This window comes from Pseudophryne corroboree, chromosome 5, assembly GCF_028390025.1.
Source record: "Pseudophryne corroboree isolate aPseCor3 chromosome 5, aPseCor3.hap2, whole genome shotgun sequence".
NCBI classification, from domain to species: Eukaryota; Metazoa; Chordata; class Amphibia; order Anura; family Myobatrachidae; genus Pseudophryne; species Pseudophryne corroboree.
Genome location: NC_086448.1, coordinates 745,418,996 through 745,441,724, shown reverse-complemented (window position 1 = coordinate 745,441,724; position 22,729 = coordinate 745,418,996). Strand labels below are relative to the sequence as shown.

General features: G+C 45.0%; 1 protein-coding gene across 1 annotated transcript in view; it reads right to left on the bottom strand.

Annotated features, from left to right (window-relative positions):
• LOC134929667 (neural-cadherin-like) overlaps positions 1 to 22,729 on the bottom strand; it is a 236,307-nt gene that overhangs the window by 142,068 nt on the left and 71,510 nt on the right. Inside the window, exons 7-15 of the mRNA XM_063925248.1 lie at positions 21,757 to 21,899; positions 21,494 to 21,666; positions 20,428 to 20,596; positions 19,864 to 20,034; positions 13,412 to 13,584; positions 10,159 to 10,326; positions 9,336 to 9,585; positions 2,053 to 2,180; positions 866 to 1,052 (exon numbers count right to left, since the gene is read on the bottom strand). Coding sequence (XP_063781318.1) covers positions 866 to 1,052; positions 2,053 to 2,180; positions 9,336 to 9,585; positions 10,159 to 10,326; positions 13,412 to 13,584; positions 19,864 to 20,034; positions 20,428 to 20,596; positions 21,494 to 21,666; positions 21,757 to 21,899 — 1,562 coding nt within the window. The remainder of the gene's footprint in view (positions 1 to 865; positions 1,053 to 2,052; positions 2,181 to 9,335; positions 9,586 to 10,158; positions 10,327 to 13,411; positions 13,585 to 19,863; positions 20,035 to 20,427; positions 20,597 to 21,493; positions 21,667 to 21,756; positions 21,900 to 22,729) is intronic.

Genomic DNA, 22,729 nt, shown 5'->3' with positions numbered 1-22,729 from the left:
GAGGTTTCAGAATTCTTCACGCATGCGCAGTTGCAAATAATCGCTCAACTACATGAACATGGGCATTGTGTGGCCGATTCATGTTTGGAAGGAACTGTACAGCCGCAAGGAGGCAGCTGTGCAATTCTGCGTCATTAACATTATAATGCAGCAGGAGGCATCTGTAGGAGATAGGCGCCTCCTGATGGCATTAGCGAGGATCCGAGTACTGCGCCTGAGGATGCAGCCTTGGATCACATCGCCACCATCAGAAGCTGGCCGTAAGATACGGACTCCGGACCCGTTTTGAAGAACAGTGCTGCCTCCACTCTGCCCCCCACAGGGGGCTGCAGGCGACATCACAAGATCTATTCTGCACATGTGCAGACCCCCAAACATCGTTTTTGTACGCAAATCATCAGGTTTTTCGTACAAATATGAATCAAAGGCCCAAAGACCTTAGATTTTAAAATAAATCTTAAATAGTATTTAGAGGTATAGGGAACACTGTTGAAGGGTAGTGTTTCAGGGACATGTTTTCACTCTACAGATAGAAAAATGTTTTACTTGAATATTGTCTTACAATGTTGTTGGGATGAAATGGAGTCCGAGATCGCTGGAGGTGCGCGGATACCGGCCGATCTCAGACTTTTTTAAAGGGGCAATCACTTACAAGGCAAAACCATACCTTGTAAGTGATTGCCCCTTTAAAAAAACATCCAAGATCGGCCAGCCACCCTGCACCCTTCTGCAATTCGGACTCCATTACATCCTGACATGACGTGTATTTTGAAAGTATAATTCGTCATTGTTTATTAATGTACGTAGTTAATAAAACATCTAGACAGAATTACGATTGTATGGGAAAGGGAACAGTCATGCTGACCTGTGTTTGGGTGTCCTTGCATTCCTGGGCGTGCGGATTCTGAGGAGTCCTGAGACTGGACCTCTATGAGGTAAGATACTTGTCTCTCCCTGTCAAATAAAGCTCTTGTGTATATAACTCCTGTCTCTGGGTTAATCGTAAAATGTCCGTAGTCCTCATTGGGGTCTCTTAGTATCACATATTGAACCTGCACACGATAAAAGCAAACTTAATGCATCGATGAAGAAAACCTTTACAAAGTAATGTGGCTCTTTATTCCGCTACATTTTGTAGGCTTTGTGGGAGTCATTTCGAGTTGATCGCTAGCTGCTGTTGTTCGCAGCCCAGCAATCAGGCTAAAATCAGCTGTTCTGCGCATGCATATGGGCCACAGTACGCACGCGCGAAGTACTTTCACACAAAACTATGCAGTTTTACACAAGGTCAAGCGCGCTTTTCAGTCGCTCGGCTGATCGGTGAGTGATTGACAGGAAAGGGGCGTTTCTGGGTGGTAACTGACCGGTTTCCTGGAGTGTGCTAAAAAACGCAGGCGTGTCAGAAGATAACGCAGACATGCCTGGGGAAACGGGGGAGTGGCTGGCCGAACGCAGGGCGTGTATGTGACGTCAAAACAGGAACTAAACTGTCTGCAGTGATCGCAAGGTAGGAGTAGGTTTGGAGCAACTCTGAAACTGCATGAAATTTTTTTCGAGCAGTTCTGCTAACCTTTCGTACGCACTTCTGCTAAGCTAAGATACACTCCCAGAGGGTGGCGGCCTAGCGTTTGCACTGCTGCTAAAAGCAGCTAGCGAGCGATCAACTCGGAATGAGGGCCCGTGTCATTAAATCAATATATCTAAGAAGCTGAAGCGGAAATACAGTATTCAATAAATACTATTTATCTGACACGGGTAAGGACCAGAAGAATCCAATAATCCTACAAATGGGTTCCCCATACTCTACATTGCCTCCAGCACTGTTCAGGGAATACAAGGTCCAAAAGGCGGCTTCTCCCTACGTGAGTCTGGCCAGTACAATGTTTATGTCCTCAGCACAGTTGGATGGCGCTGAATGGAAAGACGCTGACAAGCACACGTGCTTGCAATATTCGGTGAATTTATTTCCATGTTAAATGATCCTATGTTAATGCTAAATAAACAATATATTTTAAATGAATTTCCATATATATTGTAAGAACAGTTACAGACCTTTCCATGCAGGCCAGAGTCTAGATCTGTAGCTATAACTTGTGCTATTGATGATCCCATCTCTACTCCTTCCGGTAAAGTCACCTCATAAGTGGATGATGTGAAGAATGGAACATTGTCATTAACATCTGCAAAAGATAGACATGAGCAACTGAACAAAACAGGGTGAGCTTTCCGGCGCTTCTGCAACTAACAGCACAACTTTTAGGTAAAAGTTTTCTGCCTGTCTCTAGATAGATAGATAGATAGATAGATAGATAGATAGATAGATAGATAGATAGATAGATAGATAGATAGATAGATAGGTGTGAGGTGGCACAATAACAAGACATCAGAAATGTATGTTTTTATTTCTTTATTTTTCAAAAGAAGACTTTACGGATAGGAAAGGTGCATTTTCACTGATCTACTAGTGCTGCCTGGCCAGAGAGATCTGAATTAGCGCTCTTCTGTTTCTGTCTGGGCTTTCCGATCATAGGCACTGCCCATTACAGACATGGACAAAAGAACTAACATTAGGCTCCCACGCTCTGTGAGCCGCTACTCTCAGCTGCATTACTTACATGGACCACCTCCTGGCTTCATGCACCTTTGTCCTTCTTTTGTGACACAAGAACACATTATCACACATTATTATTATCTATTATTTATTAGAGATGAGCGGGTTCGGTTTCTCTGAATCCGAACCCGCCCGAACTTCATGTTTTTTTACACGGGTCCGAGCGACTCGGATCTTCCCGCCTTGCTCGGTTAACCCGAGCGCGCCCGAACGTCATCATCACGCTGTCGGATTCTCGCGAGGCTCGGATTCTATCGCGAGACTCGGATTCTATATAAGGAGCCGCGCGTCGCGGCCATTTTCACACGTGCATTGAGATTGATAGGGAGAGGACGTGGCTGGCGTCCTCTCCGTTTAGAAATTAAAATAGATAGGAGAGTGAGAGTGAGACACTTCATTTACTTACTGGAGCTTAGGAGGAGTTATACTAGTGACTGATGACCACTGACCAGTGACCTGACCACCAGTGCAGTTTTATAATTTATTATTATTTAATAATCCGTTCTGTTCTTGTTCTCTGCCTGAAAAAAACGATACACAGTGACTCAGTCACACTCACATACCATATCTGTGCTCAGCCCAGTGTGCTGCATCATCTATGTATAATATCTGACTGTGCTCACACTGCTTAATTGTGGGGGAGACTGGGGAGCAGTTATAGGTTATAGCAGGAGCCATGAGTACATATTAAACACAGTGCACACTTTTGCTGCCAGAGTGCCACTGCCAGTGTGACTGACCACTGACCACTGTGACCAGTGACCTGACCACACTGACCACCAGTATAGTATATTGTGATTGAATGTCTGCCTGAAAAAGTACACTCGTCGTGTGACTTGTGTGGTGTTTTTTTATTCTATAAAAATTAAAAAACTCATTCTGCTGACAGACAGTGTCCAGCAGGTCCGTCATTATATAATATATACCTGTCCGGCTGCAGTAGTGATATATATATATTTTTTATATCATTATTTATCATCCAGTCTATACTAGCAGCAGACACAGTACGGTAGTTCACGGCTGTAGCTACCTCTGTGTCGGCACTCGGCAGTCCATCCATAATTGTATACCACCTACCCGTGGTTTTTTTTTTCTTTCTTCTTTATACATACTACATCTCATTATCATCCAGTCTATATTAGCAGCAGACACAGTACAGTACGGTAGTCCACGGCTGTAGCTACCTCTGTGTCGGCACTCGGCAGTCCATCCATAATTGTATACCACCTACCCGTGGTTTTTTTTTTCTTTCTTCTTTATACATACTACATCTCATTATCATCCAGTCTATATTAGCAGCAGACACAGTACAGTACGGTAGTCCACGGCTGTAGCTACCTCTGTGTCGGCACTCGGCAGTCCATCCATAATTGTATACCACCTACCCGTGGTTTTTTTTTTCTTTCTTCTTTATACATACTACATCTCATTATCAACCAGTCTATATTAGCAGCAGACACAGTACAGTACGGTAGTCCACGGCTGTAGCTACCTATGTGTCGGCACTCGGCAGTCCATCCATAATTGTATACCACCTACCCGTGGTTTTTTTTTTCTTTCTTCTTTATACATACTACATCTCATTATCATCCAGTCTATATTAGCAGCAGACACAGTACAGTACGGTAGTCCACGGCTGTAGCTACCTCTGTGTCGGCACTCGGCAGTCCATCCATAATTGTATACCACCTACCCGTGGTTTTTTTTTCCTTTCTTCTTTATACATACTACATCTCATTATCATCCAGTCTATATTAGCAGCAGACACAGTACAGTACGGTAGTCCACGGCTGTAGCTATCTCTGTGTCGGCACTCGGCAGTCCATCCATAATTGTATACTAGTATCCATCCATCTCCATTGTTTACCTGAGGTGCCTTTTAGTTGTGCCTATTAAAATATGGAGAACAAAAATGTTGAGGTTCCAAAATTAGGGAAAGATCAAGATCCACTTCCACCTCGTGCTGAAGCTGCTGCCACTAGTCATGGCCGAGACGATGAAATGCCAGCAACGTCGTCTGCCAAGGCCGATGCCCAATGTCATAGTACAGAGCATGTCAAATCCAAAACACCAAATATCAGTAAAAAAAGGACTCCAGAACCTAAAATAAAATTGTCGGAGGAGAAGCGTAAACTTGCCAATATGCCATTTACCACACGGAGTGGCAAGGAACGGCTGAGGCCCTGGCCTATGTTCATGGCTAGTGGTTCAGCTTCACATGAGGATGGAAGCACTCAGCCTCTCGCTAGAAAACTGAAAAGACTCAAGCTGGCAAAAGCACTGCAAAGAACTGTGCGTTCTTCGAAATCCCAAATCCACAAGGAGAGTCCAATTGTGTCGGTTGCGATGCCTGACCTTCCCAACACTGGACGTGAAGAGCATGCGCCTTCCACCATTTGCACGCCCCCTGCAAGTGCTGGAAGGAGCACCCGCAGTCCAGTTCCTGATAGTCAGATGGAAGATGTCAGTGTTGAAGTACACCAGGATGAGGAGGATATGGGTGTTGCTGGCGCTGGGGAGGAAATTGACCAGGAGGATTCTGATGGTGAGGTGGTTTGTTTAAGTCAGGCACCCGGGGAGACACCTGTTGTCCGTGGGAGGAATATGGCCGTTGACATGCCTGGTGAAAATACCAAAAAAATCAGCTCTTCAGTGTGGAGGTATTTCAACAGAAAAGCGGACAACAGGTGTCAAGCCGTGTGTTGCCTTTGTCAAGCTGTAATAAGTAGGGGTAAGGACGTTAACCACCTCGGAACATCCTCCCTTATACGTCACCTGCAGCGCATTCATAATAAGTCAGTGACAAGTTCAAAAACTTTGGGCGACAGCGGAAGCAGTCCACTGACCAGTAAATCCCTTCCTCTTGTAACCAAGCTCACGCAAACCACCCCACCAACTCCCTCAGTGTCAATTTCCTCCTTCCCCAGGAATGCCAATAGTCCTGCAGGCCATGTCACTGGCAATTCTGACGAGTCCTCTCCTGCCTGGGATTCCTCCGATGCATCCTTGCGTGTAACGCCTACTGCTGCTGGCGCTGCTGTTGTTGCTGCTGGGAGTCGATGGTCATCCCAGAGGGGAAGTCGTAAGCCCACTTGTACTACTTCCAGTAAGCAATTGACTGTTCAACAGTCCTTTGCGAGGAAGATGAAATATCACAGCAGTCATCCTGCTGCAAAGCGGATAACTGAGGCCTTGACAACTATGTTGGTGTTAGACGTGCGTCCGGTATCCGCCGTTAGTTCACAGGGAACTAGACAATTTATTGAGGCAGTGTGCCCCCGTTACCAAATACCATCTAGGTTCCACTTCTCTAGGCAGGCGATACCGAGAATGTACACGGACGTCAGAAAAAGACTCACCAGTGTCCTAAAAAATGCAGTTGTACCCAATGTCCACTTAACCACGGACATGTGGACAAGTGGAGCAGGGCAGGGTCAGGACTATATGACTGTGACAGCCCACTGGGTAGATGTATGGACTCCCGCCGCAAGAACAGCAGCGGCGGCACCAGTAGCAGCATCTCGCAAACGCCAACTCTTTCCTAGGCAGGCTACGCTTTGTATCACCGGTTTCCAGAATACGCACACAGCTGAAAACCTCTTACGGCAACTGAGGAAGATCATCGCGGAATGGCTTACCCCAATTGGACTCTCCTGTGGATTTGTGGCATCGGACAACGCCAGCAATATTGTGTGTGCATTAAATATGGGCAAATTCCAGCACGTCCCATGTTTTGCACATACCTTGAATTTGGTGGTGCAGAATTTTTTAAAAAACGACAGGGGCGTGCAAGAGATGCTGTCGGTGGCCAGAAGAATTGCGGGACACTTTCGGCGTACAGGCACCACGTACAGAAGACTGGAGCACCACCAAAAACTACTGAACCTGCCCTGCCATCATCTGAAGCAAGAAGTGGTAACGAGGTGGAATTCAACCCTCTATATGCTTCAGAGGTTGGAGGAGCAGCAAAAGGCCATTCAAGCCTATACAATTGAGCACGATATAGGAGGTGGAATGCACCTGTCTCAAGCGCAGTGGAGAATGATTTCAACGTTGTGCAAGGTTCTGATGCCCTTTGAACTTGCCACACGTGAAGTCAGTTCAGACACTGCCAGCCTGAGTCAGGTCATTCCCCTCATCAGGCTTTTGCAGAAGAAGCTGGAGACATTGAAGGAGGAGCTAACACGGAGCGATTCCGCTAGGCATGTGGGACTTGTGGATGGAGCCCTTAATTCGCTTAACAAGGATTCACGGGTGGTCAATCTGTTGAAATCAGAGCACTACATTTTGGCCACCGTGCTCGATCCTAGATTTAAAGCCTACCTTGGATCTCTCTTTCCGGCAGACACAAGTCTGCTGGGGTTGAAAGACCTGCTGGTGAGAAAATTGTCAAGTCAAGCGGAACGCGACCTGTCAACATCTCCTCCTTCACATTCTCCCGCAACTGGGGGTGCGAGGAAAAGGCTCAGAATTCCGAGCCCACCCGCTGGCGGTGATGCAGGGCAGTCTGGAGCGACTGCTGATGCTGACATCTGGTACGGACTGAAGGACCTGACAACGATTACGGATACGGACATGTCGTCTACTGGCACTGCATATGATTCTCTCCCCATTGAAAGAATGGTGGAGGATTATATGAGTGACCGCATCCAAGTAGGCACGTCAGACAGTCCGTACTTATACTGGCAGGAAAAAGAGGCAATTTGGAGGCCCTTGCACAAACTGGCTTTATTCTACCTAAGTTGCCCTCCCACAAGTGTGTACTCCGAAAGAGTGTTTAGTGCCGCCGCTCACCTTGTCAGCAATCGGCGTACGAGGTTACATCCAGAAAATGTGGAGAAGATGATGTTCATTAAAATGAATTATAATCAATTCCTCCGCGGAGACATTGACCAGCAGCAATTGCCTCCACAAAGTACACAGGGAGCTGAGATGGTGGATTCCAGTGGGGACGAATTGATAATCTGTGAGGAGGGGGATGTACACGGTGATATATCGGAGGATGATGATGAGGTGGACATCTTGCCTCTGTAGAGCCAGTTTGTGCAAGGAGAGATTAATTGCTTCTTTTTTGGTGGGGGTCCAAACCAACCCGTCATATCAGTCACAGTCGTGTGGCAGACCCTGTCACTGAAATGATGGGTTGGTTAAAGTGTGCATGTCCTGATTATACAACATAAGGGTGGGTGGGAGGGCCCAAGGACAATTCCATCTTGCACCTCTTTTTTCTTTAATTTTTCTTTGCGTCATGTGCTGTTTGGGGAGGGTTTTTTGGAAGGGACATCCTGCGTGACACTGCAGTGACACTCCTAGATGGGCCCGGTGTTTGTGTCGGCCACTAGGGTCGCTTATCTTACTCACACAGCTACCTCATTGCGCCTCTTTTTTTCTTTGCGTCATGTGCTGTTTGGGGAGGGTTTTTTGGAAGGGACATCCTGCGTGACACTGCAGTGACACTCCTAGATGGGCCCAGTGTTTGTGTCGGCCACTAGGGTCGCTTATCTTACTCACACAGCTACCTCATTGCGCCTCTTTTTTTCTTTGCGTCATGTGCTGTTTGGGGAGGTTTTTTTGGAAGGGACATCCTGCGTGACACTGCAGTGACACTCCTAGATGGGCCCGGTGTTTGTGTCGGCCACTAGGGTCGCTTATCTTACTCACACAGCTACCTCATTGCGCCTCTTTTTTTCTTTGCGTCATGTGCTGTTTGGGGAGGGTTTTTTGGAAGGGACATCCTGCGTGACACTGCAGTGCCACTCCTAGATGGGCCAGGTGTTTGTGTCGGCCACTAGGGTCGCTTAGCTTAGTCATCCAGCGACCTCGGTGCAAATTTTAGGACTAAAAATAATATTGTGAGGTGTGAGGTATTCAGAATAGACTGAAAATGAGTGGAAATGATGGTTTTTGAGGTTAATAATACTTTGGGATCAAAATGACCCCCAAATTCTATGATTTAAGCTGTTTTTTAGGTTTTTTGGGAAAAAACACCCGAATCCAAAACACACCCGAATCCGACAAAAAAAATTCGGTTAGGTTTTGCCAAAACGCGGTCGAACCCAAAACACGGCCGCGGAACCGAACCCAAAACCAAAACACAAAACCCGAAAAATTCCCGGCGCTCATCTCTATTATTTATATGGCGCCACAAGGGATCCATCGAGTTAAAGCCAAGCTACCCATAGTTATATACAAGCAATCCCATGCTAGTTCTTGCCTTTGATACTTATTGCCCCTCAATATGCAAGGCGTCTCTATTAGTAAGCTTATTACACTTACTGAATTAAGTGTATTTCGGCAAAAATATATACATTTATTAACATTATTTATTAATATTTACTTATATAATGCCAGCATATTCTGTTGCGCTTTACAATTAGGATATTTGTCTTGGGGCTAGATTTACTAAGTGGCGGCTTTTTTAAGACGTCAGTCTTCAGCGGTTTTAACCATGAGATTTAAAACGGCAGTAAAATGACATGCAAAATCCACTGCTTAGTAAATCTAGCCCTTGGAGTTGTCCTTTTTTATATGCTGGTACTGCTCAGATTGTTATTTATTTTAGGGGGGAAAAATCTTGAAAACAACGACATTATGTTTTCTTTTGTTATGAAATACTTGTTTACGAAACGTAAAGGTGATTTATATTCTTTTTTATATTTTTACAAGCTACCTTAAAAAATAGCCAAAAAGTGGAGTTTCAACATCCACCCATAGATCCACTTACCTGTCACATTAACATAAACAGTTGCAAAAGATGCCAGTGGGACTGTAGCCACATTCTGAGCTCTAATCTTCAGGGTGAAGAACTTGGTCCCCTCATAATCCAAGGGTTCAGATACTAGTAGGGAGGCTGAGCCATCAGCTCTATTAGGCTTCAGGTAGAACCGAATAGGGTTATTGGTCTCTGGAATGAGCCCTTCTTCCATGTTGTATGTGACTCGGGGGTCACCGAGCTGAGATGTGGCTTTCACGGTCTACAATATAAGCAGAAGAAATTGCATGCACACCAGGGAGAATGTGGCTTATAAATTCACAAGACTCAACCGAGATCAGAGAGATAGAAAGTGATAATGGGGTCTTTGCCAGTGTTGAATTTGTTGAGGAGAATACAGATAGTAGGTAGGGGTCCAAAAGAGATCGAGACGAAAGACAGTGTCAGTCTATTGTCAAGTCAACACTCAAGCATTCTGGAAGCCAGCAGGAGAAAGAACCTAGGCTGGGATCTCTATATAGAGGGAAGAATGGTTTGCTTTGTAAGATCGGAATAACTATAGTCAGTTTGAAGGTGAGGGAAATATACCAGTGAGGCGATTGAGTGCTCAGTAGCTTTGATTAATGAGCCGATGAAGGAAGATAGACAATCTCTACCCTGTTTGCAGGTCAGAAGGAGATGAGGACTGATGTCATGTTCAAATATTATCTGCACAATACCTAGTAACTAATTAGGCTATTTTAGGACCACTTTATACTGTTACTACATTTTAAACCTTGATTTTACATACACATGGATTATGACAGCATTAAAGACCGGTTAGCTTACTACTTACCACAATCTTTGAATCACGCGTAATGTTTTCAGGGATGGAGACCCAATATCTTGCCTGTTCCCACTGTGGAGGCTGGTTGAGAACATTAGTGATGGTTACGGTCAGTTCCACACTGGTGCTCCGGTTACCCCCATCCGTGGCAATGATGTGGCGCATGATACGAGAGGTCTAGTAAAAATCAGAAGGTTCAGAGTATGTTAAATATTATCTATGGAGAGAATTTTAAGTGTAAAGTTAAAAAATACATACAAAATGAAAATATGAATTTATGATTTGACAAGCAGTAAGCGAGACTTGATTCAACTGATGCCTGAAGCACTTCTCTAAGCTCATATAAAGCACATATATTTTACATTTAGACTGGTTTACTCCTTTCACATTGAAACCCAAGTGCAACAGAAATGCAATGGAAGATGGGTTCAAAAACAAAAGTTTCATAAGAAGGATTTCTAAGCAGCCATTTTCATATAACTACAGTATTTTATAAATATAAACAGAAATAATGTACAGTATATGGTACAATATAAATCAATGTAAATTGTACTTTGTTAAAGTGCACCTGTCATCTACAAAAAAATGAGGCATCTGGTTATGATCTGATTATGTCTTCTTAGTTAAGGTTATGCTTTCTAAATATCGAAGTAAAAACTAGGCTGGATAGGGCTGTCCTGGTCTCAGGATCCTGGTCTAGGTGCTCTTCACAATGTTCCTGATTGCTGGCCCCCATGCTAGGAACAAGCCACTTTCTTCTATGTGGTGGGTCAATGATCCATTCCTCATCTTACTTTACTTTCTGTCCAAACATTCACCATCTGCTTTGGTTGTCTTTACACCCATTATCTCCTCTCTGTACACATTGCTAGTTCAGATACTGCATGGGAGGTAGACAGAAGAGTCTTCCTTCCACAGCCATTTTTGGGGGCTATTAATGTAATGAGAGGTTGGTTGTGCTATTTGAATATAATGTAGGAACTATTAATATCATGTGGGGTTTATGTAAAAAGTCGGAGGTCTATTATTGTAATGTTAGACCTCATTGGGAGGACATAGGATCATATATTATATGTGATTGCTATGAATTTAATGTTGGAGCTGATTAGCTGGAAGGAACTCTAATTACTAAATGTGAGGCACGTGATTTATATTTGAATCTGGTTAGAGGATGGAGACCTAGGGGGAGATATATATAGCCTTGGAGAGAGATAAAGTGGAGAAGGTGACCAAAGCAACCAATCAGATTCAAACTGTAATTTATCTAGCATCAAATGATAGCTGATTGACTGCTCTGTGTAACTTCTCCACTTTATCTCTCTCCAAGGGTTGATACATATCCCCCTAGAGTGTTCACTCATTGCTTTGCTTTCCAAGACGTTAATATTACCTCTCTCTATTGTCACACATCACTCCCTCCCCTCATAGCTATTTCATCCTTCTACTAACAATTTTGTTCAGCCTACAACATGAGACCCTTTCACAATATATTTCCTGACCATGTTATGTTCCTATTCCATATCTATAGGTATACATTAATTTATGGCCAAAAATGTTAAACCAGGTAACATATCTGTTCCCAAATTCCTTCACCTCTTTCCCCTGCCTAAGCAAACCACTACTCTAATCCTCTATACCAGGGGTTCTCAAACTCGGTCCTCAGGACCCCACACAGTGCATGTTTTGCAGGTAACCCAGCAGGTGCACAGGTGTATTAATTACTCACTGACACATTTTAAAAGGCCCACAGGTGGTGCTAATTATTTAACTTGTGATTCTGTAAGGAGACCTGCAAAACATGCACTGTGTGGGTTCCTGAGGACCGAGTTTGAGAACCTGTGCTCTAGCCTTTTCTCCTGTCCAACCACTCAACTAGGTCATTTGACGTCAATACTGATGTCTCCAGTGAATTGGGCCTTCCCCAAATCATGGTCTCTAAATTACCAACAACACACCAGCTGCTGGGGTAATCCCACAGTCAGCGTGTTAATCCTAATTCTCTTCACAGTCACCCGCCCCAATATTCCTAGTGCCCAGGTTATCTCTGTTCACACTCACCCATCTGTGCCAGACCCCATCAGCATGCACTGTTACCCAGTCTATGATATATATATATATATATATATATATATATATATATATATACTGTATTTGGCACTAGCCAACTATATATTCATTATAGCTCATCTGTCTCCCTGTCTAACCTCCTAACCTTCATGGCTCCATGCATCCATCTTACTCAGAGTCCCCCCACTCTCCCATTGAGCCAGCATGTGTTTCTCTCTTATTCACGCACCGCCAAGCTTTGTTTGCAGTTTTGTCCTGCTGTGTTCGGTCCCTGGCTCAAACCTACCCCCCTAGAAAGCAATCTGTGACCAACACCAGATTACCAATGGGGCAGAAGGGACTACAGCCCCAGATCTCTACATAAAGATAGGCTCATCCTCATGACAGCACGATGAAGACCTGCCATCCAGCTGGCCACATGGTCACTGTAAATGCTAATTATCAAAATGACATATTTTCTTTAACCTCGAAATTGATGCAATTTTCTACATTTACATATTTGGGCCCCCATTTATCAAGCCTTGGAGAGTGATAAATAGCAGGATGATAAAGTACCAACCAATCAGCTCCTACCTGCCATGTCACAGGCTGAATTTGAAAAATGACAGGAGCTGGTTAGCAGGTACTTTATCACGTTCTATTTATCACTCTCCAAGGCTTGATAACTCATGGCCCTAGTGAGATATTGGGGCTGATAGTGTAGAGGGTGTACAAACCCATGTATCACTGGCCATACCAAAGCAGGATTGATTGAAACTCTCTTGATTATTTGAGCCCCAGGGTCATGTGTCCTTTCATCCAGCCTGGTCTGTGTTCTTTAAGAAAGTACAACTTTTGCACACCTGCACATGTGGTCCTCTTGGCCCCCTAATAAAAAGATCTACCCACAATGCTGGGTGCATTTGTGCAATAGTAGGCACATTAGAATTGCAATTGTACTGCTTTATTTTTACCTTTGCAAATAATCCATAATGACTCCAATGAAACCATATTGCCCCCAGTGGCCAATGGAAGAATTCTTATCTTTTTTAATTTTAAACAAAACATTTCTCACCACAGTTTTAGTCAACCAATAGAACACTGCAAAACTAATAACATATTTGAAAAAGGCAAAATATCTGCAAAAATAGTCCTGCAACCACCGACACATGAACATTCATTAAGTACTGTAGAACATGGTAGAAATACGTTTTACCTGGGATATCGGATAGCTCACATAAACCCATCCGCTGCTGGGGTGTATCTGGAAATACTCTGGTTGCTGTGCTAGTATTGTGTATGTGATGGCAGCGTTGACTCCATGATCATCATCCAGAGCAGCAACACGAAGGAAACTTGTCCCAACCATCGTGTCCTCACGCAGGAAATCTGGATTTCAAGAAAGCCAACTAGTTATTTTGAAAAATAAAGAAATGCATTTGGCGAAGATACAAGAGGGATTGCTTAGTTCCTCTGCTAACAGCTGAAGACAATCATGAAGGCCAGCATGAATGGCACAGTGGTGAGCACGACTGTCTCATAGAACTAAGTCCTTGGGTTCGAGACCCACCACGGCCCTAACTGTATGGAGTTTGTATGTCTCTCCCATGTTGGCACAGGTGTCCTCCCACAATCCAAAAACATACTGGTAAGTAAATTGGCTTCTGACAAACAAAAATAAGATTTTAAAACTACCGGTAAATCTTTTTCTCCTAGTCCGTAGAGGATGCTGGGGACTCCGTAAGGACCATGGGGTATAGACGGGCTCCGCAGGAGACATGGGCACCTAAAAGAACTTTCTGGTATGGTGTGCACTGGCTCCTCCCTCTATGCCCCTCCTCCAGACCTCAGTTAGAGAACTGTGCCCAGAGGAGATGGACAATACGAGGAAAGGATTTTGTTAATCTAAGGGCAAGATTTATACCAGCCCACACCAATCATACCATATAACCTGGAATACACATAACCAGTTAACAGTATGAACAAACGACAGTATCGGTCCAAGACCGATTCTAACTGTAACATAACCCTTATGTAAGCAATAACTATATACAAGTCTTGCAGATTTTCCGCACTGGGACGGGCGCCCAGCATCCTCTACGGACTAGGAGAAAAAGATTTACCGGTAGGTTTAAAATCTTATTTTCTCTTACGTCCTAGAGGATGCTGGGGACTCCATAAGGACCATGGGGTTTATACCAAAGCTCCCAATCGGGCGGGAGAGTGCGGATGACTCTGAAGCACCGACTGAGCAAATGCTAGGTCCTCATCAGCCAGGGTACCAAACATGTAGAATTTAGCAAAAGTGTTTGAACCCGACCAAGTCGCTTCTCGGCAAAGCTGTAATGCCGAGATGTCCCGGGCAGCCGCCCAAGAAGAGCCCACCTTTCTAGTGGAATGGGCCTTTACTGAATGCGGTAACGGCAATCCAGCAGTAACATAAGCCTGCTGAATCGTGTTACAGATCCAGCGCGCAATAGTCTGCTTCGAAGCAGGCGTGCCAATCTTGTTGGCAGCATACAGGACAAACAATGCTTCTGTTTTTCGAATTCTAGCCGTCCTGGCTACATAATCTTTAAGGCCCTGACTACAACCAGGGACCTGGAATCCTCCAAGTCACTCGTAGCCACAGGCACCACTATAGCTTGTTTCATATGAAATGAAGACACCACCTTAGGTAAAAATTGAGGACGAGTCCTCACTTCTGCTCTACCCACATGAATCAAGTAAGGGCTCTTGTGAGACAAGGCCGCCAATTCTGACACACGCCTTGCAGATGCCAAGGCTAACTAAATGACCACCTTCCAGGTGAGAACTTCAACTCCACCGTTTGAAGGGGTTCAAACCAGTGTGATTTAAGGAACTGTAACACCACGTTCAGGTCCCATGGTGTCCCTGGGGGCACAAAAGGAGGCAGGGTGTGTAGCACTCCCTTTACAAAAATCTGGACTTCTGGAAGAGAAGCCAATTCCTTCTGAAAGAATATCGACAGGGCCGAAATCTGTACTTTAACAGATCCTAACTTTAGGCCATATCCACTCCTGTCTGTAGGAAGTGGAGAAAAACGACCCAGATGGAAATCTTCCGTAGGAGCATTCTTGGTTTCACACCAAGAGGCATATTTCCGCCAGATACGGTGATAATGTCTTCCCGTCACCTCTTTCCTAGCCTTTATTAGAGTAGGTATGAACTCCTCCGGAATACCCTTCTCAGCTAGGATCCGGCGTTCAACCGCCCTGCCGTCAAACGTAACCGCGGTAAGTTTTAGAACAGACAGGGCCCCTGCTGTAACAGGTCCTCTCTCAGAGGAAGAGGCCCAGGATCTTCTGTGAGCATCTCCTGAAGATCTGAGTACCAGGCCCTTCGAGGCCAGTCTGAAACAATGAGAATTGTCTGTACTCTTTTTCGTCTTATGATCCTCAACACTTTTGTGATGAGAGGAAGAGGAGGAAACACATAGACCAACTGGAATACCCATGGTGTTACCAGAGCGTCTACTGCTATTGCCTGAGGGTCCCGGGACCTGGCAGAATACCTCCGCAGCTTCTTGTTGAGGCGTGACGCCATCATGTCTATTTGAGGAACTCCCCGAGACTCGTTATCTCTGCAAAGACTTCTTAATGAAGTCTTCATTCTCCTGGATGGAGATCGTGTCTGCTGAGGAAGTCTGCTCCGGAATGAAGACTGCTGACAGAGCGCTTACATGATTTTCCGCCCAGCGAAGAATCCTGGTGGCTTCCGCCATTGCAACTGTGCTTTTTGTCCCGCCTTGGCGGTTCACATGAGCCACTGCTGTGACATTGTCCGATTCAATCAGAACTGGTAGGTTGCGAAGAAGACCCTCCGCTTGTCGAAAGCCGTTGTATATGGCCCTTAGTTCCAACACGTTGATGTGTAGACAGGACTCCTGGTCTGACCACAGTCCCTGAAAATTTCTTCCTAGGGTTACTGCTCCCCATCCTCGGAGGCTCGCATCCGTGGTTACCAGGATCCAGTCCTGAATGCCGAACCTGCGACCCTCTAGAAGGTGAGCACTTTGCAGCCACCATAGAAGAGACACCCTGGCCCTGGGGGACAGTGTTATTTTTTGATAATTGTAGATGGGACCCGGACTATTTGTCCAGAAGATCCCATTGTAACGTCCTTGCATGGAACCTGCCGAAGGGAATGGCCTCGTAAGTTGCCACCATTTTCCCCAGAACCCGAGTGCATTGATGAACTGACACTCTTTTCGGCTTTAGCAGGTCTCGGACCATGTTCTGGAGGTCTTGGACTTTTTCCCACGTGAGGAAAACTTTCTTTTGTTCCATGTCCAGTATCATGCCTAGGAAAGTCAGTCGAGTTGTCGGAACCAACTGTGACTTTGGCAGATTGAGAATCCAACTCTGTTGCTGAAGCACTCTCTGAGAGAGTGACACGTTCTCCAGTAGTTGTCTTGACCTCGCTTTTATCAGGAGATCGTCCAAGTATGGGATAATCGTGACTGCTTGCTTGCGCAGGATCACCATCATTTTCTGATACTGATAATGACCATCCTGTACCGCGAATCTCAGGTACTCCTGATGAGAGGGATATATGGGGACATGAAGGTAAGTATCCTTTATGTCCAGTGACACCATAAAATCCCCCCCATCCAGGCAGGCTATCACCGCTCGGAGCGATTCCATCTTGAATTTGAATCTTTTCAAGTACAGGTCTAGGGATTTTAGATTTAAAACCATCCGGCTTCGGGACCACAAATAGGGTTTAATAATACCCTTTTCCCTGTTGGCTCAGGGGAACCCTGATAATCACTCGCTGTTGACACAGCGTTTGAATTGCAGCCAGCACTACTTCCCGTTCTGGGGTAGAAGCTGGTAAGGCCGACTTGAAAAATCGACGTGGGGCACCTCTTCGAATTCCAGCTTGTAACCCTGGGAGACTATTTCTATCACCCAAGGGTCCACGTCTGACTGAACCCAGACTTGGCTGAAGAGTCGAAGGCGTGCTCTCACCTGTGCGGACTCCCGCAGGGGAGCCCCAGCGTCATGCGGTGGACTTAGCGGAAGCCGGGGAGTACTTCTGCTCTTGGGAACTAGTCGCAGCAGGTGTCCTCTGGCCTCTACCCTTACCTCTGGCGAGGAAAGAGGAGCCCCAACCTCTTCTGGATCTATGCGACCGAAAGGACTGCATCTGATATTGTGGAGGTTTCTTTTGCTGTTCGGGAACAAAAGGTAAAAAGGTAGACTTCCCCGCGGTAGCTGTGGAGACCAGGTCCGCGAGGCCGTCCCCAAACAATACATCACCTTTGTAAGGTAAAACCTCCATATGCCTTTTTGATTCTGCATCCCCTGTCCATTGGCTCTTCTTGCCGAAATAGCCATAGCATTGGCTCTCGAACCCAGTAATCCAATGTCTCTTTGAGCGTCCCTCATATATAAGACTGCGTCCTTAATATGAGCTAATGTTAACATAATTGTATCCCTATCAAGGGTATCAAGGTCAGCTGACAGGGTATCTGTCCACGCTGCTACTGCACTACATACCCATGCCGACGCAATTGCCGGTCTAAGCAAAGTACCAGTATGTGTGTAAATAGACTTTAATGTAGTCTCCTGCCTGCGGTCCGCAGGCTCCTTGAGGGCCGCTGTGTTAGGGGACGGTAGCGCCTCTTGGAAAGGCGTGTTAAGGCTTTATCCACTGTGAGAGAGGATTCCCAACGTACCCTGTCCTGTGTAGGGAAAGGATACGCCATAAGAACCCTTTTGGGAATCTGCAGCTTCTTATCTGGAGTTTCCCAAGCTTTTTCACATAACTCATTTAGTTCATGGGAAGGAGGAAAATTCATAACCTGTTTCCTTCCCTTAAACATGTGTATCCTCGTGTCCGGCCCCGAGGGCTCATCAGTGATATGTAAAACATCTTTTATTGCAATAATCATGCACTGAATACTTTTTGTCACCCTGGGGTGCAATCTTGCTTCATCAAAGTCGACACTGGAATCAGAGTCCGTGTCGGTATCTGTGTCCCTTATTTGTGAGAAGGGACATTTCTGAGACCCCGACGGGTCCTGTGAGTCGGTGCCATCCGTAGATTGAACACCTGTCGACACCCTGGACTCTGCTTTGTCCAGCCTTTTATGTAGTGAAGCTACACTTGCATTTAACAATATGCCACATATCCATCCAATCCTGAGTCGGCACTGCCGACTGTGACACACCACTCATTTGTTCCACCTCCTCTTTGGATAAGCCTTCCGCTGCAGACATGCCGACACACACGTACCGACACCCCACACACACTTTGGAGAGACAGAGAGAGAGTATGCCAGCACACACCAGCGCCAAACTGACCCAGGAAAACCCAGACAGCGCTTTCATATATATATATATAAATTGATTTCCCCCACTCACTGCGCCAATTATGTGCCCCCCTCTCTTTTTTCAGCCCTCTGAGCTCTTCAGCAGGGGAGAGTCCGGGGAGCCAGCGTTCTCTGCAGCTTCTGTGGAGAAAATGGCGCTGATTAGTGCTGAGGGATCAATCTCCGCCCCCTCTAGCGGCGGCTTCGGTCCCGTTCTGTATCTGAAAATAATGGTGGGGAATCGTTTATTTACTGCCTCAGCAGCCTAATAACATTCTTTTGTGCCAAAACGAGGTTTATTGCTGCCCAGGGTGCCCCCCCTGCGCCCTGCACCCATCAGTGCCATGTGTGTGTGTGTTATGTGGGAGCAATGGCGCGCAACTTACTGCTGCGCGCTTACCTCAGGAAGATCTGAAGTCTTCTGCTGCCTGACGTCTTCTTTCTTTTCTAATACTCACCCGGCTTCTTTTTTCCGGCATCTGTGAAGAGGATGGCGGCGCGGCTCCGGGACGAACCCCAGGGTGAGAACTGTGTTCCGACTCCCTCTGGAGCTAATGGTGTCCAGTAGCCTAAGAAGCAGAGCCCTTAAACTTTTAAGAAGTGGGTCTGCTTCTCTCCCCTCAGTCCCACGATGCAGGGAGTCTGTTGCCAGCAGAGCTCCCTGAAAATAAAAAACCTAACAAAATTATTTTCACAGAAAACTCAGGAGAGCTCCCTGTAATGCACCCTATCTCCTCTGGGCACAAGATCTAACTGAGGTCTGGAGGAGGGGCATAGAGGGAAGAGCCAGTGCACACCATACTAGAAAGTTCTTTTAGGTGACCATGTCTCCTGCGGAGCCCGTATATACCCCATGGTCCTTACGGAGTCCCCAGCATCCTCTAGGACGTAAGAGAAAATAAGATAACCTTATTGTATAAAAATTTTATGTGTGTGTATGTGTACTTGGAGTAGGGAATATAGATTGTAAGCTCTACTGGTGCAGGACTGATTGATGTGAATGACTGAAATATTCTCTGTAAAGCGCTATGGAACGTGTGTGTGTTACATAAATAACCGTTAATAAATAAAATAATAAAAATATGACAATAAAGTGGCTAGCTTCTCTGCCATATGGTCTATGTCCTTCTTTATTGTACTCTTGATTATCAGTGTTTGCTGTTTTTTGCCCCCCCCCCACCCCACATACTTTTATTCTTCAGTACCACCCTCCCCTTATCTTGAGAAATCTGTTGATTTCCCCAAGAAGTAAATAATAATAAACAAAAAAAATATGGTCCTCTGGTTTCTCATTCAGCCATTGTAGAACTTGAGGTGCACTCACTCACATTGGTAGCGACTGTTCTCAAATTTGGGATCATTATCATTGACATCTGCGATACAGATGGTAACTTGGCAGATGCCAATGAGGGGCTCCTGAGCTTGGTCCGTGGCGGTCACGGAAATGGTGTACTCTCTTTGCCTCTCCCTGTCGAAGCTTTGAGCTGTGGTGATGACACCTACACACACACACAGAGAAATGCCCTTTAAGCTGATTCAAGAAGTCACTCTAACAAGACAAACAAGCATAAGTGCAATGCAATCTCTTACTTGTACAAATCACATACAATAAACCGGTTAGAAATCACAACTGATTTTATTGCGCTTGGTATAACCAGGCCATGGGATTATGTACTTTCACTCTTATTGTATATCCCATATTTTTATCATGATCTTATTTTAAAGCACACTTCACTTCTATAAATGTTTTCAACGTCTTTATCTAGATAACGGTTCTTCAGTTTGGAAGTAGCCTGAATATTTTTTAATGTGAATATTGCTATGGCATAAAATGGGTAATGAATACTTTCCTGGTCATAAGTGTTATTTTTAGGACATCTATTTTCCCATACCTGTATTTGCATCAATGTTAAATGCTAGGCTTGTTCCTTCTCTATGCATTATTCCGTACTTCATCTCTCCGTTCAAACCAGTGTCTGCATCAAAGGCTTCTACTTGTAGGACAAAGGTGCCATGAGGCTGGTTCTCCAAAACCCAAGTGTTCTCGCTGTACTGAAGACACTGTAAGTTATACAAATACATCAGGTGCTGAAAGAGGAAACACAATCAAAATGCTCTGTTGGGTGGGAAGCAGGGAAATGGCAGGGAGTGCCATCACGTGGAATGGAATGTGATGGAGGGTCAACAAGAATAATTTCATTGTCACTTACTCTCCTTTATCTAAGTTGCATTTGGCCTGATCCTGAGTCGGACATTGCAGTGCCCGTGTGTGTGTATCTGTTGCCAGTTTTGCGTCTGCAATGTTATGCAGATGCTGCTACAAGTCCTTCCCTGGTGCGCAGCCGCGTGGCTGTGTGCGCGAATGAGACAATCACTTTGTGCATCTTCAGATGCTGAAATATAGCTTAGTGAGTCTGTAGACACAACCAACGGTCGCACCATCGCACCATCAAAACTTTCACCAGCCTTTTGATAGGAGCAGATTCTCCATCAGGATAGGGCCTCCTATGTGAGTGATTAAGCATCTGAGTTCGTAACCACTCCAGCTACATGCCTAAGACACTTCCTTATCATGTCCATAGATGGACCATTTCCATGCGTTTTAATAGCCACCTCCCAGCCACCGCCCATTATAATTCTAAAACATTTCTCATACAGTGTGTCTCAATCACTACTCCACCTCTGTAAGTACACACCCATGGACATAAGCATTGTGCAACTTTATAGAGACTTATACACATGCACAGTTCACTCTGAGAACATCACCATTGCAAATAAGGCCCATTGGGTCATATGTAAAATATGTCTCAGAGTAAAACAATGCATTACTGGAGTTTGGCTCCAGGAATAAAGATTGGGAGTTAAGCGTAGAGACAACACTAAACATCACATCATAATAAGTGTAATGAACTCAGTAATGTTTCTCCATGAGAACAGCAAGCCGCCACCCTCACTCACCTCACTGAAGATGGGCTTGTTGTTATTGACGTCATTGATTCCCACAATCACTTGAGTAAAGCTGCTTAAAGGCAAAGGTCCACCTGAGGAGTTATCATCCAACGCAGAGATATTTAATGTATACTGAGCTTTCGTCAACCTTGGTAGAGGTGTTCTACGAAGTTTTAAGATACCTAGGGATTGTATTAATGAAAAGTATTATAAATATAAATGACATTAATAGTTAGAATCTTTATGTATTTGGGAGTTGTCCTGTTCATTACCTTTCTGGCTGTCCAGCTCAAAATTCCCCTCTTCATTCCCTTCAACAATAAAGTATGACACCCCATCTCCATCAGGATCTCTAGCATGGACTGTTGCCACCAAGGTGTTTGGTCCAGCATCTTCCGACAGGAAAGTGTTATATCTACAAATGATGAATACAACCGTTCCATGGGACTGGCCATTATTTCATGTTTAATGAGCTAGACACTTGTTTCTTTAGGGCCTAGGTATAACAGCCTATGATTTGTGGACACCCTGCGCTATTTGGACAAAGTAGCTGCTGTTTTTAAAGCGGCAACTAGTTTCAAGCCAAAACCAGGTTCAGTTCGCCTTAAAACTAATTGCCACTTTGAATCTAGCACTCCTTTTTCCGGCCGATAGAAATGGCCTATAATGGGATAGCGTGATAATGGCCATGGGTCATCAGGCTGTTTTTATCAGCCAGAAAAGAATTGCACTAATTAAATACCCCTTATAAAGCGCCTTGAGTCCTGTTGGAGAAAGAATGCTATATAAGTAAAATTATTATTAATATATCCACATGGTTTATGTTTATGTGTAAGGCACTTGAAGTGTCAGGGTCCGTCAGTTATATCTGCTATTGAAATGATTTGTAACATAATGGGGGAGATTCAAATGTTTGAAAAGTCAGTTGGGAGCCTGTTTTTTCATATCTAATAGACAGGAAAAAACAGACACCCAACCGACTTTTCAAACATTTGAATCTCCCCCTATGGGCGGTATTCAATTCTTTTCACCCTCTTCCACACCCGTCCTGTTTCTGCTGATGGGCGTGGTATAATTTATTTCAGCTCGCTACCCCTGCGGTAGCGAGGGCACCCTAGCTAAACCTGATTACTATGGGCGCGATATGTGCTTTAACGGGGATCACTTTAGAAAGAAGATTGGGCGTGATATATCATTTGACTACCACCCTATGTTTTCCTATTTGTGTCTAAATCATGTCCAATG